The sequence below is a fragment of the Rattus norvegicus genome, chromosome 1 (assembly GCF_021556685.1).
Source record: "Rattus norvegicus strain SHRSP/BbbUtx chromosome 1, alternate assembly SHRSP_T2T, whole genome shotgun sequence".
NCBI classification, from domain to species: domain Eukaryota; kingdom Metazoa; phylum Chordata; class Mammalia; order Rodentia; family Muridae; genus Rattus; species Rattus norvegicus.
In genome coordinates this window covers 211,795,522-211,817,126 of record NC_141534.1, presented here as the reverse complement: position 1 = coordinate 211,817,126, position 21,605 = coordinate 211,795,522, and the positions used below count along the sequence as shown (strand labels likewise).

At 50.9% G+C, this 21,605-nt stretch overlaps 1 protein-coding gene across 2 annotated transcripts; it reads left to right on the top strand.

The window, feature by feature from the left end:
* Positions 1 to 468: 468 nt before the first annotated feature.
* On the top strand, positions 469 to 3,824 carry Mrgprgl1 (MAS related GPR family member G like 1). Of its 2 annotated transcripts, none has more exon segments than NM_001447246.1 (2): positions 469 to 520; positions 1,971 to 3,824. In NM_001447246.1, a coding segment is annotated over 1 exon segment (906 nt). In that variant the 5' UTR covers positions 469 to 520; positions 1,971 to 2,045; the 3' UTR covers positions 2,952 to 3,824.
* The last annotated feature ends 17,781 nt before the right edge of the window (positions 3,825 to 21,605 follow it).

The window sequence follows — 21,605 nt, the reverse complement described above, 5'->3', positions numbered from 1 at the left end:
CCCAATACCTTATTTTTTAAAGATAAGACTTTGCACCAAACACACTGACTGGCATGGCCACATGAATACCAAGTCCCATGAGTTCTCTGGTCCCCATCTCCCAGTACTGGGGTCACAAGCATACACCATCATGCCTATCTTTTATTACAGGTGCAGGAGATTTAAACTCAAGCCCTCATGCTGGCATAACAAACATTTTACTTACTGATCCGTCTATACAGGTACCATCTCTTCTTTGGTCCTGAGCACCTAAGGCTAGGGATCATTCCAGAGCAGGCCCTGTGCAAGGCTCTCTGCTTATATCTCCCAGAGGAAGAGGAGGAGCCTTCCACACTAACAGCTCTGTTTGAGGTCATTCCTTTGATTCTTGTAAAAAGGTGACACACCCGCCCACTTCTAAGGAACTGGCAGGAGCCAGCCTCAGAGGACAGGAGCGGATTAAGGGTCCAGGAGGAGCTCAAAGACAACAAGTGTGGGCTGAGCGAGCTGAACACAGCCACTGTCAGCAGGCAGCCAGCAGGTAAGAAGGTTAGTCTGCCCCTCTACCTGCTCCTCCAAGCATGGAGTACCCCTTCTCTTACCCTCTACAATACCTGTCTGCCTGGCTCTCAGGGGGGTGCTGGTGGCTCTGAGGATGTCCTCTGAAAAAGACCGTATGGGGAAGGCAGTTAAGGGAGCCTTGGAAGTTGAGGGTCAGGCTTGGAATTCATAGCTCCGGGTCCATTAGAAAACAAGGATGAGGAAGATGCCCCAACCCACCCACTGCATCCCCTTTCAGATCTAGCCTTGCCTCCTCTACCAGCCAGAATCCACACAGGAGTAGACATCTGGATTAACACCCTGAGGGCTCACGGAGAGGAAGAGTCTTGCCTCTGCCACCACTATGATTGTGAAGGACCAGTCCTTAATTTCAAGGTCCTGAGGACCTGCACTCTGACTCTGACAGCTGGGCTGGTAGGTTGAACCTCCATCCCTTGGAGGTACCAGGAAGGATGCTTGGTGTGATGAGACGGTAGGCTATACTTATCAGGACAGTGCAGAAGGTTTGGTCCTGTGAGAGGAATCAGTGACTGATGTAGGGTGCATCTCAGTGAATGCAGAGATAGCTAGGGTGGTATCCTGGGTAGGGGACACAGTCCAGTCCAGGAATGAGGGTCATACACAAAGTACACACGGTGTTCTCTGTCACTGTCTTTGTCTCTTTCCATCTCTGACTATGTCTTCCCATGAATGCCCCTATCTCTTTATCTCTGCCTCTATTCTCCATTTATCCATCTGTCCTTCTCACTCCCCCACCCCGTTCTCCAAGCCCCCATCTGTTCTTTCCTATTGATGGTCCTCCCTAGTATTTCTTGTCTCCAGAACCTGGGTCCACATATCTGGTACATCCCTGTACCTTGGACAAGGTCCACTGTGGGCCCTGTGGAAAGAGGTGCTGCTCTGAGATGCACCTCCTTGAGACCCCCAGGAGATTTCCTACTTGTTCCCCAAGAAGACCTGGGGCCCTGAGACCCATGGTCAATGTCCCAGACTCTAATATGAACCTTCAGAGTTAGTCACAGTCCCACAGGACCGTGTAGACTTAAGGTCATTCTCCTGAAGGACAGTGTGGGGAAAGTCCCCTGAAGCCTCACCTAGCAAGGAATTCAGTGTTCTGGGGTCACACCAGGCACTATCAGAGACCCTGGGGTGTGTGTGATTAGAGCCTTGGAGGAAGAGCCCTCAGACCAGTACCAGTTAAAAAGAAAGGGGAGTCCCTCCACCCATGGCCCCTTGGCCTGAATGTGGTGGGCCTCTGCCAGGGGGCTCCTACCTCAGGAAGGGTTGCCTAACCAGGATGAGGGCAGAGAATGGTGCCTCCGAGCATGGAAGCTGTTAGGGGTTACCCTGGCCAAGTTCACATAAAGCCAGAACGGGGCCTGAGACAACTCAGACTCTGGAAGCTTATGATCTCTTGCCTTTCACACTAGGGGCACAGCGACTGGGTAGTGAACCCTGTCACCCTTTGCAGGGGCCTCCCGGAGCACCCACGGAAGCCAGCCAGGATGCTCTCCATATTCAATTTCTGGGACACATTCAACATCTGGGCCATATTCGACATCTGGGGCCCGATCAACAGAGTGCTCTTCTTCCTCAGCCTCACCGTCAGTCTTGCAGGGCTGGCGGGCAACACGCTGCTGCTCTGGCACCTCGGTCTGCACATCAAGAAGGGCCCCTTCAACACCTACCTGCTGCACCTGGCCGCTGCTGATTTCCTCTTCCTCTCCTGCCAAGTTGCCTTCTCTCTTGCCAAGATCGTGTCGGGCCATGAGTTCAAACTGCACTTCCCGGTCACCTTCCTCTGGTTTGCTGTAGGGCTCTGGCTGCTGTCTGCCTTCAGTGTGGACTGCTGCCTCTCCTACATGCTACCCTCATATTGCAGCCCCAACTGCCGCCCCAGGCACACTTCATTTGTCCTCTGCCTCATGGTCTGGGCCGTGACCATGTCGGTCGTGCTGCTGCCAGCCAATGCCTGTGGCCTGCTATTCAATGGAATGAATCTGCTGGTTTGCCTCAAGTACCACTGGGTCAGCGTCATCTGGTTTGCGCTGCTGGCTGGCTCGGTGTTTGGGGTATGCAAGTTTCTCTTAGTCTCGGAGAACTGCTGCTCGTTACAGCCACCCCCCAAGTTCTGCAAGTTGGCCCAGTTCTTCGGGGTCCTTCTGCTCTTCTGTCGCCTGCCCCTGGTTGTCTACTGGTGCCTGCGGCCAATCATAAAATTCTTGCTTCCCTTTTTCTTCCCACTGGCCACCCTCCTGGCCTGCGTTGACAGCAGTGCAAAGCCCTTCTTGTACTACCTGAGGGGCAGGCAGCACAAGAAGGAGCCAGTGCTGGCAGCCCTAAGCAGGGCTCTAGGGGAAGAGTCCCAGTCAAGTAGTGGGGGGATATCCCTGCCCATGCTCCGAGTGTAGATAGTGACTCATACACCCACCTGTCCTGCCCTCATAGCTGCCAAGGGATCCCAGTCTTGCTCAAACCCTTGCCATGGTCCAGCCCTGGTCCTGGGGACTTTGTGGCTACCTCTTGTAAGCAGGGGAGAAGGGAAAGGGGACAGGCTGCATAGTGAACTCGCAAAGAAGACAAGAACATACAGAGGGGTGGCTGCATGAAGAAGGGCATGTGTCCTACATCCTTCTGCCCCTACAGCATCTGCCTGAGAAAACTGCCCCACCATCCTAGTAGACCGGGAGCTTTGTTTCCTCCTGCCATAGATGGGTCAGGTGACTGGAACTACAGCATCGGCTTCTGGGGAGCATTCTCTGCTCTTGGGGGCAATGAGGCCTTATGTTGGACGCATCCACTAATGGGATTCATCTGACTATTCTTTCTCCCTCCCTCACCCCAACATTCCCTGACTAAACCTCACCATCCAGGTAAAGACACTGGGCTTGTGGCCTCCCCAATTTTCCAACCTGGTGTTACTACTCACAGAGGCCACAAGGTGGTGGTGTTTCATCATTAAATAGACCCAGTCTGTCCTGTGCCCAGGGACACCCCAATTTGTTGCCTCCTGGGCACTTCTGCTCCTCAGGTGTTCCCAAGAGACATCACAGTGCCAGCAGGGGGCCTTGGGTCCTACCCAGAGCCTGTCCCATCCCCGGTTCTGGATACCTCTAGGACTGTGCTCAGTCAAGTTTTTTCTGCAGACTCCACCCTGACCTGCCAGCCAGCTTAACCTACAGTTCAAGAAAAGAGAGAGAGCCAAGCTTCCAAAGAGTACATTATTTTGTACATTTTATGATGGTTCTTTAATAATTAAAATGAAAAAATTTAAAAACAGAAAATAACCTTCCTCCATCGTCATTCTTAAAGCAGTCTAGCCCTGGGCCTAGAGAAACAGCTCAGCAGTTAAGAGCACTGGCTGTATCTCCAGAGGACCTTGGTTCAGTTCCCAAGATCCACAAGGTGGCTCACAACCACCTGTTTCAGGGGATCTGGTGTCTTGTTGTGGTTTCTATAGGCACTTCATGCACACAGTGCAGAGACATAACACCCAGACCTACAACATACACATGTAAAGGGTAACATTCAAACCTTACCAAAAACACCAGGGAAATAAGCCACCAGCGTGCTGTCCAGCCATATTGAAACCTCTGGCAAGAAGAATATTCCAGGCGCGTACTTTTCTGACAGACACCTTCAGAAAACTCCTCCTTTGTGTGTGTGTGTGTGTGTGTGTGTGTGTGTGTGTGTATGCACACACACGTGATCCTCATGATTGAGCAGAGAGTGCTCTTCATTGCTTGGCTCCTATATTTGCCTCTTAAGAAAAATATGACACAGACAGTAAGACAGCAAATGCCAAACATTGGAGCTCCTAGAGGGGAAGGTCAATGACACATAAAGAGATACACAGACTCTCTGGGCTCCTTAAAGAGAGAGAGAGAACGATGATATTTTATAGTTTGGTGTGTCTAAAGGGCTGAGTGGGTGGTTACTGGGAGGTCACTGAGAGATTTGGAGGTCATAAGGGCTCAGCTACCTGTGAACACATCCCCTGAGGCACCTCAGAAGGTGCTTTCCTCCTGGCCTGATTGCCCTGTGGTATTCAGGAGAGACCCGTGAATGCCGAGATGAACTGAGTCACAGGTTGCCCTTGAATTTAGGTTGGTGAAAACTTTACAGCCCGTCTGTATAGCAACAAATATAGCCTTGCTATGTAGCCCTGATTGGCTCTCAATTCCCTGTGTAGATCATTCTGACCTTCAACTTGTATTCCTCCTGCCTCGGCCTCCGAGGTACTGGGATTACAGATATGTTCACCACATCCTGTCCTTCATGATTAATGTGTAACAAACTGTCCACACAGAATTCCCTGCCAGGTTAGAAATCTACTCATGCTAGCCTCATCGCTCTAATAGGTGAAGAAACTCTGAGGCCCAACCAGGGCCTGATGTACCTGATACTCATCAGTGATGGAATCAGGGCCTGTTCTTCAGTTTCTGCGATGCTCAGAGCCTTGGCTCTACAGAGTACCTGCTATGTGAGACCTGCGGAACCTAAGCTGCCCAGAGGCCCGGGCCTGGCAGCGATAGCCCCAGCCCTGTCTCGGAATGGGTTAACAGGTGGCTAAGCAGTTAATGGCCTGGAAGAGGCTGTCTGCGGGAGGTACCTAGGAGACGATGAGTAAGGATCTTTGGTAGCTTCCTGTGGGGAGGTAGGTAGACCCAGTCTCGCCAAAGGCATGAGAGCCAAAGAGACAGATGGGGCCTCCCCGTGGAGCTAGCAGGACCTGGCAGGGCGCCATCTTCATTAGTGCCTTATTTGATGGGGCTGCTTAGAGTATGCACAGGGAAAGGGGCTGACTTCCCACCCAGCACAGAACAGCCACTCTGGAGTAGAGTTGGGGTGGGCTATTTCCCACCCCAAACATTTCCTCCTTTCTCTCTGCAAAATTCTATTCAGTGCCACACTTTGGAAGGGTAAAGTTAGATGAACTGACCTGACATAACAGGAAAAAGAAGATGACCTGGGAGACAGATCTTTCCTCAGGTAAGGGCGAGACTAGCAGGGGCCACATGCTGCCACTACACAGCCTTCACCCAGTCATCATCACACCATCCTCAGTCATCACCATTGGCACTATTGCTACCATAAGAACCATCAGCACCATCACCATATCACCATCATCAAAAACATCACCACCATCAACATCACTACCCACCACCGTCATTTTGCTTTCCTCATCACCGCCATTGCCATCATCACCATCATCATCAACATCACCACCACCACCGTCAACATCATCACCACTGTTGTCATAACTACCACTACCACCATCGTCATCATACCATCCCCCCAACATCACCACCATCACCACCACCACCACCATCATCATCATCACCCACTGCCTGCCAAGGACAAATGTGAGTTCAAGTGGTCATGGAGTCAGGAGCCACGCTTCTTCTTCTTCTTCTTCTTCTTCTTCTTTTTTTCCTATTCTTTTTTTCGGAGCTGGGGACCAAACCCAGGGCCTTGCGCTTCCTAGGCAAGCGCTCTACCACTGAGCCAAATCCCCAACCCCAGGAGACACGCTTCTAACTTGATACTGTCGTGATTGCCCAATACGTCTGCTAGGTGTCCAGGCAATGCCGAATAGAGGAAAGGAAAGGACAGGAAGTAGTGAGAAGAGGAAGGGACAAAAAAGATTAGCAAGGAAGAAGTAAGTGGGAAAACAGAGAGGGATTCAGGGAGAGGGAGGGAGGGACGAAGAGGGAAGGAAGGAGGGGAGAGGGAGGCAGCACAGGCTGCTGTCAGACAAAGCGAAGACCTGCAGGTGTCCTCTTGGTAGATGCTAGGACTCCAGCCTCAGCTACTAGATTCAGGATGCCCTAGAAACCCAAGAACTCAGAAGATGGACAAAGTGAATGCCTCACCCTGCTTCCGGTTTCCTGCCTGTCCATAAAGCCAGTGTCCTTCTGCCACAGTGCCCTCAAGATGCGTGTGATAGATATGAAGCCCCCATCTCCAGAAGTCCTTCCCCAGTGGCTGGGACAAGCCTCTGGGAAAGTCAGTGTCCACACCTATGCTCCAGGCAACAGGACACCATCCAGGAGGAGTGTCTGAGAGCAGGTGAGAGAGGAGCTCTTCCTCGTATTTACTAAGAAATTTTGTATCATAAACTTCACTCATCTCTTTCCAAAGGTCATGCCCACTGCCTGCCCTCCTGACCCTTATGAGATGGGCAAAATGAAGCACAGAGAGAGTCTGTGTTTTGTCAGGCTGGCGGCCTCTAAGGCTTCCTGTTTCCTCTTTGAGGTATGCAGAGTAGATAAGCCTGGCAGCCTACCTGTCTGAACACCTCTGCCACCATGATCCTGCCACCTGACCACTCTTCCCGGTGCCCTAGGGTTTGCCGCTCAGAGTCTGTGCCGAGGCAGAGCTAAAAGTAAGCAAGTTAAGTCTTTGGCACCCACAGACACACGAAGGCAGATATCCACACTGGAGGGCCAGGGATGGTTCTACTGAGCTTTAAAATTCAGCAGAGAGGGGGCTGGGGATTTAGCTCAGTGGTAGAGCGCTTACCTAGGAAGTGCAAGGCCCTGGGTTCGGTCCCCAGCTCCGAAAAAAAGAACCGGAAAAAAAAGATTCAGCAGAGAGACACTAAGATTGTCTAACTGCCCCAACACCCCACAACCACCCCTGAGGAGCCTTTCTGGGGCACGCATGGCGCTTCTGTCCAAACAGCTACAGGAGAGGAAGAAGGAGAGGGAAGAGAAAGGGAAAAGAGGGAAGGATAGGAGAAACCTTGGACGTAGTGGTGGGAGGAGCTGATGCCCGCACAGTGCAAAACAGCAATACAATACCTAAGATGGCCCACCCTCCCTCTCTGTGCCTCAGGCTTTGTCCCTGGAGGAGAAAGGCCATAGAGGTGTTGAGTGCCTGTCAGTGGGGCCTTCGGTGTTTGTTAAGGAGCCATGTCTCCTCTTGCAGCCCCTTCCCAAATCAGTCGCAGAAGAGACAGCCCTGGCGTTAGGTAAGAGCAGATCTCACCAAGGCAGTTCCTGCTGCAGCCAGGTCGGGCTGGGTGCCCAGAGAAAGGTTACAGGAGATCATGCTGGAGGGGACAGGTGTCCCTGACACCACACACGGGACCGTTGTGGGTCACTAGTTGTAAGTCTCTAGGGTGCATCCCTGCAGTGAGCCGCTCAGCCCTGGGTTGAGTGCCCCACACGCCCTCTGCACAGCTCCACACTTGCTGTGGCTGCCAACCCGCCGGGAAGAGCCTCTACTGGAGGCGGGGCAGTCGAGTCCTGCTTGCCATTGGCTCTGAGAGGCTAGTTAGAGGAGGGGCCAGCCCACTTGGTGACCCAACCCACTGGAGATAGCATAGCTGAGTGAGGCGAACTGAGGACCAGCCCCGAGGAGATTTCTGCCCTGTGCCCTCATGCCGTGCTGCACGGTGAGTGTGCAACACCCCCTCCCCCGCAACCCACCCTGAGCAGTCTTGCCTCATCCCTGAGGCTACACTGCTGAGATGCCCTGGGAATCCGAGGGTCTGGAGCCATGTAGGGAGGAGTCTGGGGACCCTGTAGGGGTTTCTGCTGACTTCGAAGTTTCCCCGGAGTTGCACCTGGTCAGCTGACCCGGAAGTCGGAGGGGCACCTCTAGTCTGCTGTCCCCCAGCAGTTCTCAGCCTCAAAGGCTGATAGCAGGCGTGATGGGAGCAGGCAGCTGGTTTCAGCAGCCCCGAGGTGTCTTGGACAGGATGCTGCATTGCACCCACAAACAGTGCCCTGCTCCCTGTCTGGATGGCTCCTGCTACCGCCCACTGCCAGGACTACTGCCAGGGTGGTGAGAGTGAGGGGGCTGCATACACTTCCTGAGCAGGGAAGCCCAACAGGCTGGTCACAAGTGTGCCTGGAGACCTCATACCCTATGCCTCGTCCTGGGCAGCCCTCTCCCAGACTGAGACTTCCAGCTTACCTTACTCTAAGAAGAAAGGAACTGTTTCTAAGTTCCTTTGTGTGTGTGAGTTTCTAAATTCCTAACTTAGTATTGCATTGGTGAGATTTGGAACAATACTGAGGTGCTCTTTAGATGTACCTCCTTATGACAGGAACTGGCCAAGAACTCAGCTAGATGCATGCTAGGTACAGACAGGGTCCTGGGGCCACCTGGGAGTCAGCAGGCTGACTTTCCCTGGCTGAGACCATCTAGGGCGCTGGGCTCCTAGAACACTGGCTGGTGCAGGCTCCCTAGAGAAGCTGTTTTGTCAATCTGTGGGTCATGACCCTTTTAGAAGTTACATATCAGATAGTCATAACAGTAGCAAAATTGGTTATTAAGTAGCAACTAAATATTATGGCTGGGAGGGTCACTGAAATATAAGGAACTTTGTTAAAGGGTAGCAGCTTTAGGAAGGTTGAGAGAAGTCAGCCTTTGCCTGATATGAAGGGACAAACTGCCCCCATTGTCCGTTGGTCTGATGTCTCAGTGCCCATGTGTGGGGAGAGGTAGTATCAGCTTTTATTTTGGTTCTTTTTTTCGGAGCTGGGGACCGAACCCAGGGCCTTGCGCTTCCTAGGTAAGCGCTCTACCACTGAGCTAAATCCCCAGCCCCCCTCTAGGGGTTTCTAAGAGCGCATTGTATAGAGCAAGACTGGCCCAAGGCCTTTACCACTGGTCAGTGAAGGGAGGCCGGGGGTCACACGAGAACTACCAAGAGAGGAACAGGTGCCAGTGGCTCTTGGATGACCCCCGTCCCTCACCGCATCTGCAAAGAAACAGGCCTTCTCTGCAGTTCTAGACTGAAAGGAGCTCGGGGCTCTGGGTGATGGTTAATGAGGACTGAGACCGGGATGGAGCCATCAGGGCCTCACGCTCTAGGAGAGTCGGAGTTGTCATTTTCCATGGCCGAAACCCAGAAGGAATGAGGGTGACGGCTGCTGCTCGATCTATGCCAGCCTTTATGTAACACACCTTGCAAGAGGCAGCCACACAAACTGCTTGCCTGTCTACCAGGGAGCTCTGGTTCCTGGAGGCTCTTCAGATTCACTGGGCTTTCCACTCCTGCATCAATTCCCTGTGCCAGCCAAGGGTCCTGCCCACTAGAGATCACTGGGTCCCAGAGTCTTTGGAGCACCATGAAAGAGAGGCCCAGCACCCCCACCCGAGCCCTGTTTTTAGACAAATATGGCAGCTGAGCACCTGAGGTGGGGAACCTAAAGCTGGAGACAATCCTGACTCTGGCTTTGGGGGAGAGGGACACAGAGCCATCCTGGACCTCAGTCTCCCCATCTGAGAGAAGCAGCAGCACAGGACCTGAACAGGAGGACAGCAGGCTCCCTGTAAAGGCTCGAGGGCCATGCCTAGGGGAGCTGGCAGCACCAAATCACTAAAACTGTAGCCAAAACCTATGATGTAATCCAGAGAGCCCAGAGCCACCACTCATTCTGGGAAGACAGATAAACCGATGGGCCTAGGGGAGTTAGGTGTGGTGAAGAGTCTAAAGTTGAGGCCATGGGTTTTGGGAGTCCAAGCTGTCCACTGCTCAGGTCTTAGCAGGATTTGGGGTGCTGTGGCCTTCATTGCCACAGGGCCCCTTTCCCCCTACAGTGCCTTTCTGGGTAGCCCCCTGTTTAGCTAATGGAGTCATTACCGTTTCCCAAGTCTGTGATGCTCTCTACCTCTGAGGCAGTCTATTCCCAGACCTGAACCACTGGGCTATCCTTACCATATCCTTCCCTTAACAGGACAGCAAAGAGTCCTCAACTCCATGACTTGCTGTTCCACCATCCCTATGAGGACACACATGCCAGGCAACAGAGGACCAAGCAGGACCAGTGCAGGGCAGGGGGAGCCCAGATGACAGCTGCCTTGCCCTCCTTGTCTGTTCCTACCCCTCCCTCCCTGCCTCTTTGTTCCTCTACTGAGCCATAGGGTGCCCCAAGCAACAGGGCATATTCTCAGGTGACAAGCTGGCAGGTCCAGTGCTGGCCTGACACCTGGTGACCAGCCAAGGACCCAAGGAAGCCACAGGGAGAGCCCCCTAGCTGAACTATTCTATTTTATGAGTTGAGCTTGCCCTGAGACCAGTAGCTAGGATGGATATTGGTCAGCCCCAGAAAATGAAAACTAAGATATGGGAGGTCTCAAGTTCGCAATAGATGCTATTCTGACCCTTGTCATCGGCCCCTACATGAAGCTCACTCCCCCCCCCCCCCAATGTAGGATAAGTGGCGGAGAGCAAGGCAAGGTCTAAGTGACAGCAAACTCTTGGCAGTGTGTGGGGTGGGGTCATGTTCTGAGGACCTAGGCTTAGATGACCGTCTTGATGCTTCTCAGCTGGGGTGAGTACTTGTAACCTTCTCTGCTTTGCTTTTCCCATCCGTAAAAAGTAGCAATCACAGTGGCCACCACGGTGTTCATGAAAACAGAATGCTTTCAGGTATATGCTGTTTGTTGGGTGTGTATCGAGACAGATGTTTTATGTGTTGGCCAGGATGATGGTGACCACTGGAGATGTGACAATGCATATAGACAAATTGGAAGTGCAGATTTTTGTTGTTTGGTTTTTGTTGTTGTTGTTATCTTTTTTAGAAGGGAGTCTTGTGTAGCCTAGGCTAGTCTCAGACCTTAGCCTAGACTGACTTTGAACTCCGGACCCTCTTGTTTCTGCCTCCCAGTTTCTGGGACTATGAGCATTCGTCAACAAATCCAGCTGAGGAGTCAAGAGTTTGGGTACCTATAACATGGCAATATAGCCCCCAGGCACAGTGTCCACGGGACACACTAGCAAAATGTCCTTGAGCTTCGGGTCTCAATAGGGACAATCTCCCCACAAGAAGATACCTCAAAAACAAGGGCTGCTTGAAGGAGCCGGCTAGATCTTGTGTGCTGTGCTCTACCTCGGGGGCTGCTGTCTCTGAGAAGTGAGACCTACTGTGCTCTAAGCCCAGGCTGGACCCTGTGCAGGCACCTGTTGGTGCCTGGGAGGCTGGGCCCCATGCGCTGTCCCTCGGGGATCTGGCTCCCAGTTCCTCGACATCCTTAGTCTCTGGCCAGCTCCTGGCCTTGGCGGGCAGGAGAGGACAAGGACAAGAATAACAATTGGGCTGAGCATCTAGGACGCCTGTGCTTCCAGCCATGGAGGAAAGGGACACAACAGGGTGAGAAGTGAAACCAGCAGCCACTCAAGTGAGAAGATAGGAGAAAACCCGCCCGCTGCCCCTGGATCCTCGGGCTGATGAGGACCAATGCAAGCCCCACTTCTACAACGAGGCCACAGCCATGTCTGGGGTAGAGGATCTATGAGCTACAGAAGCCAGGAGCAGGGGTGACTATGGGGGTGCAGTTGGGTTGGTGGCTTCTGGGGAGGAGCAAATCTTACCTGGATGGGGGTTAGGGAGGGCTTGACAGTCCCAGCCTCTCAATTTTGAGCTTGTTGCTTCTCTTCAGCCAGAGCTCCACCCCCAGGCCTCGTGCATCACAAGCTTATACAGTCCGTTTGGATCCTCACTGCCTCCAGACCTCACCATTGCATGACTCAGACAAGACAGGTAACCCCAGCCCACCTCCTCCTCACATTCCCTAGGGTGAAGCTGGAGCAGGGACAAGGACATCCAAGGCCTGCCAGCCAGAAACCTGCAGGCCACCCAGTGCCAGGGTGACCTGCAGCTCTGTCCCCATCTTTCACCTCCATCTGGTGAGAGTCACATCTTGGCTGAGTCAGGAGCTGTCCTTTTGAGGACAGCTGTCCTGGCTGGCCCATTGTTTGTCCTTGTCACATCAGCTTCTGTTTCTCCTAGGAGTGGGTGATGGCCACATCTTTTTGGCCCTGTCTCCAGACCCAGGGACTGTTCAGGACCACCTCAGACTGAGGCTCCCTGGTACCACAAGAGGCCGGAGACACGGGAGCTGCAGCTGTTGGAGAGACAGCAGGCAGGCAGGGCTCTCCCGGCAGACTACCCATCCATCTTCCTGTGTTTCCCCAGACAGCAGTCTGGAAGGTAGGACTCAGCCTCTCTCACCACCAGGTGTGTTCCCCAGGGACGTACAGTTGACATTCATGTCACATCTGGGCACTGGCCAGCTGTAAGGCTAATGCTCACTACCCTTCTGAACATTGAACTTGCCTCCCTGGGATTATGAGCCAAAGGCTTAGGACAAGTAAACTCTGCATTTCTCCAGACCTGGGACTTGTCCTTGTCACTGGTGCCCTATACCTCTCAGCACCATATCTCACCTCAGCCGCCCTTATCAAGTGTGTGAAAAAGAGCAAGGACGCATAGGCCTCCGGTGTAGGCCAGGCCTGTCCAGCCGGCTTAAGTTATAGCTCATCCCACCTTTGTGAGGAAAGAGGCCCAACGGCAGGACAATCCCCAACAAGTTGACCAAGCCCTGTGTGAAGGGTCAGGATGCTCTCTGTTCTTATCCCTCACCAGGCATGATGGGTCTCTGGGCAGACAGAGCCCAAGTACCTCTGTCTGTGGTCAGTCCATACAAACATGCTGTGGACGTGCTCCCTCTGGCTCTCAAAGCCTAGAGGACCTGCAAGCCAGCAGCATTGCTCAGTGACAGACACAGCAAATCATTTAACCTGCGGAAAGAGTGATCAAAGAAACCCTGTCAACTGCAGGGTGGCTGTGAGCCACCCCCACCCCACCCCGCCCCACCCTGCTTAGCCCCAGGGAGAGTACGCTTAAATTGTTTTAGGTGTGTTTTAGTTTTAGTTATGCGTGACAGGTAGAATGGGGGGGCACCCCTCAGTGTGTAGCCAGACTCTGTTCCTCTCTAGTAGAAGATTGCCTAACTAACTCTCAGAGTCATTCTGACACCATTATCAAAAGTCAATTGACCGTGCTTGCCAAGACTGGTTTACCATGACTTTGTGTGCCAGCAGATTCTGCCTGCATGTTAGGGTGGCTTTTTCTAGTTCTGGGAAAATTCATGCATCTCGACAGGGATCAGTCAAATTCGTGTGTACCTTTGGTTAGGCAGTAGGACAACTTCAGTAGCAAGTCTGGATAACTGCCACCTGCAAACTGGTGCCCCAACTGAGCCCAAGGTCCCAGTCACAAAGCAAAGTGTGCCTTGGTAACCACCCCACCTGAGGCTGTTCAAACTGACATTTAAATGTGCTGAAGTGAGTTTCTGGATTGTCTATGACGTCCTCGGCCTGCATCGGTGTGTGGTTGATGGCAGCCACCCCAGGCCACTTTGCCTATTTCCATCACTCCAGGCGACTCTGGTAGAGTTATAGGAGGTGGAAGGTATAAGAATCCCAAATTCTGGCTGGGGAGGGAGCTCGGTTTGCAAAGTTCTTGCTGTGAAAGTATGAGGAATCACAGAACCCAACTTTAAACTGCTCATGGTGGCACGCAGTGTAACCCCAGCATTGGGGAGGTAGAGACAAGAGAATCCTTAGGACTTAGTGGTGAGCCAGCCTAACCAAGCCTAACTAGAAAGTTCTAGGCCAGTGAGAGACACATACATACAAACACACAGTCACACATAGACACAGACATACACACAGAGATACACATAGACAGACACCCACACAAACACACACACACAGACACACACACACAAACACACACATACAAACACACAGACAAACATAAACACAGACATAGACACAGACACCCACACAGACACACAGACACAAACACACACATACAAACACACAGACACACATAGACACAGACATACACACAGAGACACACACAGACACCCACACAAACACACACATACAAACACACACACACACACACACACACACACACACACACACACACACACACTACTGCAGGAGAGTAGAGAGAAAAAACGTCCTGCTGGAAGCACTTGGAGGTTGGGGTTCCTCCCTGCACAAAACCAGGCTGGATATACTTCTCTTCTCTGTCCTCTGCCTCATAAATGTTCTTCTCACCTGTACCCTCCTGTCCCTTCTACCTCAGGAATGAAGTGGACCCTCCCTTCTGAGACCAGAGTCATGGGCTCACAAAGGCTCAGGACTTTCATTCCCCATCCTGCTTCTGAGCCTCACAGTCCCACCTGCATCACTCCAGGCTGCCCTACGTCCCTTCCTCTCTGGCTAGCAGGATGAGACATCAAGGACTGATATCTACCAGCCTATCTTGGGGTTTAAATGGCCTCCAAAGGACAGGATACCATCCATCCCCTTTCTGTATACCTGGGCCTAGGATTGTCAAGGCCAAGAGTTGCTCTGCCCAGGAGAGAGCAGCCCTGAGCCCTACTACCCAGCTACTCCTACGCTAACAGGTCTCTCACCCAGCCAATGGTCCCGCTACACTCATGGTCCCGCTGGATGCTTTCTTGAGGCCTAAGTGTCAGAGACTGAAAATGCCAAGTAGCTACATCTATTCTCTCCTGCCTAACCCCTGTTTCCTGAGACCTAAGACAGCCACCACAGATCTGCCTGCTGGTGTCCCAATGTTTGTGGTCCCTTCCCACATCCAAAGAGCTGGGTCTTAATGGTTAGACAAACACAAGATCTCCTGGGATGGAATTTGCTCTGGACAGGGCCAGGTCTGACCTGAAGCAGAATAGCCTCCAGGGCTTTTCCACTGCCGACTGTTCAGCTTGTATCGGTTCCCATGGCCCCTCTGCATTTGTTTGTATGGACCACGGCCCCTCTGTGCATGTGCCTTTGAAAGACAATTCCCTGTCCCTGACATTTCTTCCCATCACTCCCTCAGTGTGGCTTTCTGGGCTGTTCTGGTTTCATTTCTGCTGTGTGATAAAATACCCTGGCAGAAGCAAGTTAGGGGAGAGAGGTTTAGTTCAGCTTACAATTGCAGTTCATAGTCCAGGATACCAGGGAGGTCAAGGCAGCCCCAGTCAAGAGCACAGGGAAGTGAATGCAGGCTCATTCCCTTGTGCTCAGCTCCACTTCTCTGGTCTTACATAGTCCAGGGGCTCCCGCCTACTGTGTGGCACCGATTGGCTTAATTAAGACAATTCCCATGGAAATGCCCCCACCCCACCCCACCCACAGCTGTCATGTAGACAATTGATCATTGAGATTCTCTCTTTCCCAGGTGATTCTAGGTTGTGATAAGTTAGCACTTAAAGCAGACTGTCACATGCGAGTACGATGGTCGTCCACGCACATCATTTTGACAGTGTGTGGCTGTGTGTCCACAGTGGTGTAACTGCCACCAAAGTCCAACTGCAGAACAATCTGAACACTAAGACCAATGCTGGGGTCTTGAGGGGTCCACCTTGTCCCCGTCTCTGTCTGTGTCTGTCTGTGTCTGTCTGTCTGTCTCTGTCTGTCTGTCTGTCTCTGTCTGTGTCTGTCTGTCTGTGTCTTTCTCTTCCCCTCCCCCTCTCCCCCTCCCTCTCATCCTCCTCTTCTTCTCCCTCTCCTTCCCTCACACTCCAGAAATTGTTTGTAACTATTAGGAGGTAGACATTCCTTTGTGCTTCTTCCCAGCTGCAGCGAACTTATGAGATTCCTGCATGTGGCTGAGTGGAGGAAGGCATTTGGGGAGAGGAAGGGGGATGTCCGCTCTGCCCACTGCCCTGGTACTCTTCTGTCACACTGAAACATTGCCAGCTTGCTTCTGCCTCAGGCATCTGTGAACGAAGCCATAGAAAATGCACACGTTTCTCTGCAGATGTCAATTTGCTTGGGTGGGCGCAGTGCTGGGAAGTCTCCTGGAGGCATGCATGTAAAAACTGCCAATCTGCCTTCCAAAGGCCAGAGCTGCTTGGCTTGGGGTTCCTTTCAGCGACACGTGGGGGCGCTGTTGCTCCAACATACTCTTGTGATCCAATTTGCCAGGAACGAATGGGCTGCAGATCCCAAGAGCCGATTCAAGGGCACATCCTAGCCCCACCTCCTAGGGGGGTCTCACCACCTCCCAGTAGCTCCACAGGTTGGACACAAATTCTCCTTACATGGTTTTGGCCGACATTCTTCTAAATGAAGGCAGAATGGATCCAGGTTGTCTGTGTGCAGAGAAAAGGCCAGTTGTCACAGCACCTTTTGTTTGGCAGCCTGCCTTTTCTCCACTGAAATGCCTTTTCTGTCTTTGTGTCTGTGTCCAAAACCAATGGTCCATGGACTTCTGGCCTCAGCTCCAGTCTGTTAATCTGCGTCTTTTCTTTTGCCAACACTAATACTGCATAGAATTGATTCTTGCATGTTTTCGGTGAGTCCTTAAGTCGAGTGGCAAGAGCCCTTTACACTATACTCTTTCAAGACTATACAAGCCATTCTTTTTTTAAAAAATATTTAATTTTAGTCTTAATTATGCATATGAGTGTGTGCACTTGATTGCACGTGCCTGTAGAGGCCAGAGGCATTGGACACCTTGGAAGTTACAGGTTGTCGAGAGCTGTTCAGTGACCATGCCGGGGACCAAATTCAGATCCTCCCAAAGTGGCGCTTCATCTTAGCCACCACATTGTCTCTGGGTCTGGCTACCTCGAAAAATTGTTTTAATTGTTGCAGTTGAGGTGACTCAACAGAGAGAGATGTTTGTCCCTCTCTCCTGCAAGCCTGCAGGCATGAGTTACATCCCTGGAATTCACATAAAGTTGGAAGAAATTATTTTCTGAGCTACACACACACACACACACACACACACCAAAACACACACACACACCAACACACCAACACACACACACCAACACACACACCAACACACACACACACACCAACACACCAACACACACACACACCAACACACACACACACACACACACACACACACACACACAGTGCCCCCTCGGCACAGCATCAGTACCAATTATAATAAAATTTCAAGGAATCATCAATATCGGTCACTTGCATAAAACAATGAGTTTCTTCTGGGGGTTGTTTGGTTGTTCAGGTCTTGAAGATGTTTTTATTAATATTGTGTGCATCTGTGATGTTAATATTGTGTGTGTGTGTATGACATTGTGTGTACGCATGCTGTTAACGTTGTGTATATGTTAGAGATTCCCCTTCACTTCCCACACCTACCTCGGCCCCCTTCTAATTCCATGTCTTCTCATAAAGATTTTTTACAAATAAACGTTTTCATTGATAGTAGATACAACACAACTCAATACATCATAGTAATAAACAAACTCGTATATCAGGCCAAACATATATTCCTTGAAAACAAAGGCGATGTCATTTTCCCTTCCGACTGTGCCTAGCTGCCCCTCCTGCCCCCTACCTCCTCACCCTCTTCCTCCTCCTCCTCCTTCTCCTCTTCTCCTCTTTCTCCTCTTCTGTGCTGGGATGGAGGCCAGATGCGCTGGTTAGGGATTTTGTCAAACTGACACAAGTTGGTGTCACTTGGGGAAAGGGAATCTCAATGAGGGATTGGCCCATCACATTGGCTGTGGGCAAGTAAGTCTGGGGGCATGATTCTGACTAGTGACTGGTGTGGGAAGGCCCAGCCCGCTGTCTGCAGGTCTGCAGTGGTCAGATGATCCTAGGCTGTATAAGAAAGCAGGTCCTGGCTCGGTGGTCCTGAGTTCAATTGGCCAGCAACCACATGGTGGCTCACAATCATCTATAATGGAATCTGGTGTCCTCTTCTGGTGTGTCTGAAGACAGCTACAGTGTGTGTATTCACATACATAAAATAAATAGATTTTTAAAAATAAAATTAAAATGAAAAAAACCTCATTGTTTCACCAACTTACACATTGGCTTGTCATAAATTCTCTTTCTGAACTAAATGGACTCCCCCGCCTCCACCCCTGCCTCTAAAAAATAAGGAAAGAAAGAAAGAAAGAAAATGAAAGTGAAAGAAAGCAGGCAGACCAAGCCAGCCTTACTCAATCAACACTGAGTTATCATAGGCTTCCATGACAGAGATTAGCTTTACCTGTGTTCACACCTACCTGGCACAGTAATATTCTTTTGTCAGGCAACTTCTTGTATATGTTCAGTGCCTCCAGTATTCACCTATGCTGGCAAATGAAATTTCTATCTAAATACTACAATTTATTTACTGAACTGCTAATGAACACTGACTATTCCTGTGTGAATAAGCTGCTAACCTTTTATTCTTACTATTTGTAATTGTGTTTGTGCATTAGTGTAGTGCCCATAGAGACCAGAAGAGGGCACCAGACACCCCACCCCTCCCCACCCTCTACCCCAGAACTGGAGTTCTATACCATTGTGAAGCTGCTGGGAACTGAACTGGGATCCTCTGTAGAATCAGCCGTGCTCTTAACCACTGAGCCACCGCTCCAGCTCCTCGTGTGTTTCTCTTTTTTTCCATTTGAAGTTAACCTGCATATGAGAGGAAACATACAACATCTGTCTCTCCGAGTCTGGCTTATTTTGCTTGATGTGATCTCCATTTCCACCCACTTTCTTGCAAATGACATTTAGTTCTTCTTCATGCCTGACTACAGCTCCACGGTGCACACTCATTTGTTGTTGAACACGCCTTGTTTTCCTCACCGCTATCTGTGGATGCACCCCTAGGCTGTCCCAAATAACACGGTGATGAATGCTGCCTTTTGGTATGCCTTAGAATAAACCCTGCTGAGATTGTCTTGGGATTTTGCTGAGTCCACTGTAGGAGCATCTTAGCAATGGTGACTGCTGACTTGACTACAGTCGCCGAGCTTTGCTGAGCTTTCTGATTGTTTCATCTGTAACTAAACTTTTGGGACAGTAAGCAGATAGAAGCTGCGTGGTTAGACTGGACCTGAGTATTTCTCAAACTTAACTGTATGTAGATGTTTCAATAACACCATATTGTGGAGGGCTCCTGGGGTCTTCCTTCCTAGTACTTACACACACACACACACACACACACACACACACACACACACACACACACTGAACTTCACCTCTGAGTGTGGGATTGGGATTCTGTCTATTGTGTAGGTTGTCTCACATAGAAAAGTGTGCTCCTTACAAACAGAGCCAACACTGTTTCTCCCTTCCTTGTGTGCCTAGATGCCCCTCCTGCCCCTTTTTTCCTCCCCCTCCTCCACTTCCTCCTCCTACTCATCTCCTCCTCTTTCTCCTCTTCTGTGCTGGGATGGAGGCCAGATGTGCTAGTTAGGTTTGTGTCAAACTGACACAAGTTGGTGTCACTTGGGGAAAGGGAATCTCAATGAGGGATTGGCCCATCACATTGGCTGTGGGCAAGTCTGGGGGCATGATTCTGACTGATGACTGGTGTGGGAGGGTCCAGCCCGCTGTCTGCAGGTCTGCAGTGGTCAGGTGATCCTGGGCTGTATAAGAAGGCAGGCTGAGCAAGCTGTGATGAGCAAGCCAGTAATTGCATTGATCTATGGTGTCTGCTCTTCAGTTCCTGCCTCCGAATTCCTGCCTTGAGGCCCTGTCTGACTTCCCTTTATGATGGGCAGTGGCCTGTAAACCAAACAAACCCTTTCCCTCCCTAAACTGTTTTGGTCATGGTGTTTAGTACAGCAACAGGGAAATAGAGCAAGACATCAGGCCTTTTGTATGCTGGGCAAGGGCTTTGCCACTGAGCACCAGGAAGTTTTGGGTGCTGTGCTTAGTTTTGCAGTGCTGGGGATGTGCACTGGTTAAACCCTTTTCTTGTCCCGCTGAGCTGACCAGGACCCCCAAGTGCTGCTGAAGAGCAGTGAGACCATGGACAGCCTCGCTCTGGGCCTGGCCCAAGGAGAAAGCTTTGATGTTCCTCTGTTGCCTGCGGTACTCACATGCTTGAAGTTATAGGTGGATGGGCATTGCCTGGTGTGCATGCTGGGAACTGAATGTGGGTCCTCTATGAGAATAGAATATGCTCTTTTTATTTATTTATTTATTTATTTATTTATTTATTTATTTATTTATTTATTTAAGTTTTTCAAGACAGGGTTTCAAAGTGTAGCCTTGGCTGTCCTAGAACTGGCTCTGTAAACCAGTCTGACTTTGAACTCACAGAGATCTTCCTGCCTCTGCCTCCTGAGCCCAAGAGCAATTAAATGCTCCACCTCCGCCTGGCTTTTTTGGTTTTTTGTTTTTTGTTTTTTTTGTTTTTTGTTTTTTGTTTTTTTACTGTTTTTTGAAACCAGAACACTTATTTTATGACTGATTGTTGAAATGCTCGAGATGAACTGGATGCTGCACTGTTGGCTTACGTGTTGTTCTTTTGTGGAATCCATGTCTTAATTGGTGATAGACAATTTTAGCTGCCTCGTTCTCCCAGTCCTGGTAGTGTTTCGGCCTGGACACTCGGTTATGCTCTCTGCTTTCTCTGGTGCTTGGTGGAGCGGCCATATTTGCTACGGGTCTACTCAGAGCCTCGGCAGCAGCACGGTGCTTGTGTCTTATTTCAATGCTCTCCAAAGGATGATGCTGTTCCCACCATCCTGCTTCTGCCACTGAGGTAGAAGAGCTGGTATGCAGTCTCAGTCACCGAGCCCTTTCTCCAACCCCGGAGTTCTGCTGAATGCTCACTCTGCTCCCATCGGAGGATCGTGTGGCTTTTCTTCCTCAGAGTGCAGCAATGGTGCTGGATGTTGGCAGTTGGAGCCTGTGAGTGCGTGCGTGCATGTGTGCGTGCGTGCGTGCGTGCGTGTGTAATGCCACATGGGCATGGTATTCACACATGATTGGACTTGGTTGGCTCTTTGTGCTTGTTTCTATGTTTCTTCCTATTGTTTTAGAAACAGGGTATCCCTCTGTAGCCCAGGTTGGCCTGTCCAGTGGTGGGAGTACAGGTGAGCACCAGCAGGCCTGGCAGGCACCGGGTGTGGTCCTTTCTCTCTCTCTCTCTCTCTCTCTCTCTCTCTCTCTCTCTTCCTTCCTTTCTTTTTTTTTCCACCTCTTTGTCAAGAAGCTCTCAGTCACTCTGAGCGTCTGCTGTGAATACACTCCAGGGAAGGGGACTCCTGGAGAGAAGGAAGCAGCTCTGACAGTGAGGAGATTGTGGTTGGCAGATAAGGTCAAGCGCAGTGCATGTTACAGAAGACACATGTGAGAATCCGGAGCAGTGGAGACACTGTAAATACAGTCCTTATGTGTGCGACTCACACACACACACACACACACACACACACACACACACACACACTAATTACAACAAGAAACAACCCAGACCACCCAAGGACATTTACAGGCTCAGATTGCCAGACCCCAGGCCTTCATAAGACTA

Coding starts and splice junctions, on each gene's coding strand:
- Mrgprgl1 (XM_087583467.1), top strand. CDS start 2,046: ATGCTCTCCATATTCAATTTCTGGGACACATTCAACATCTGGGCCATA.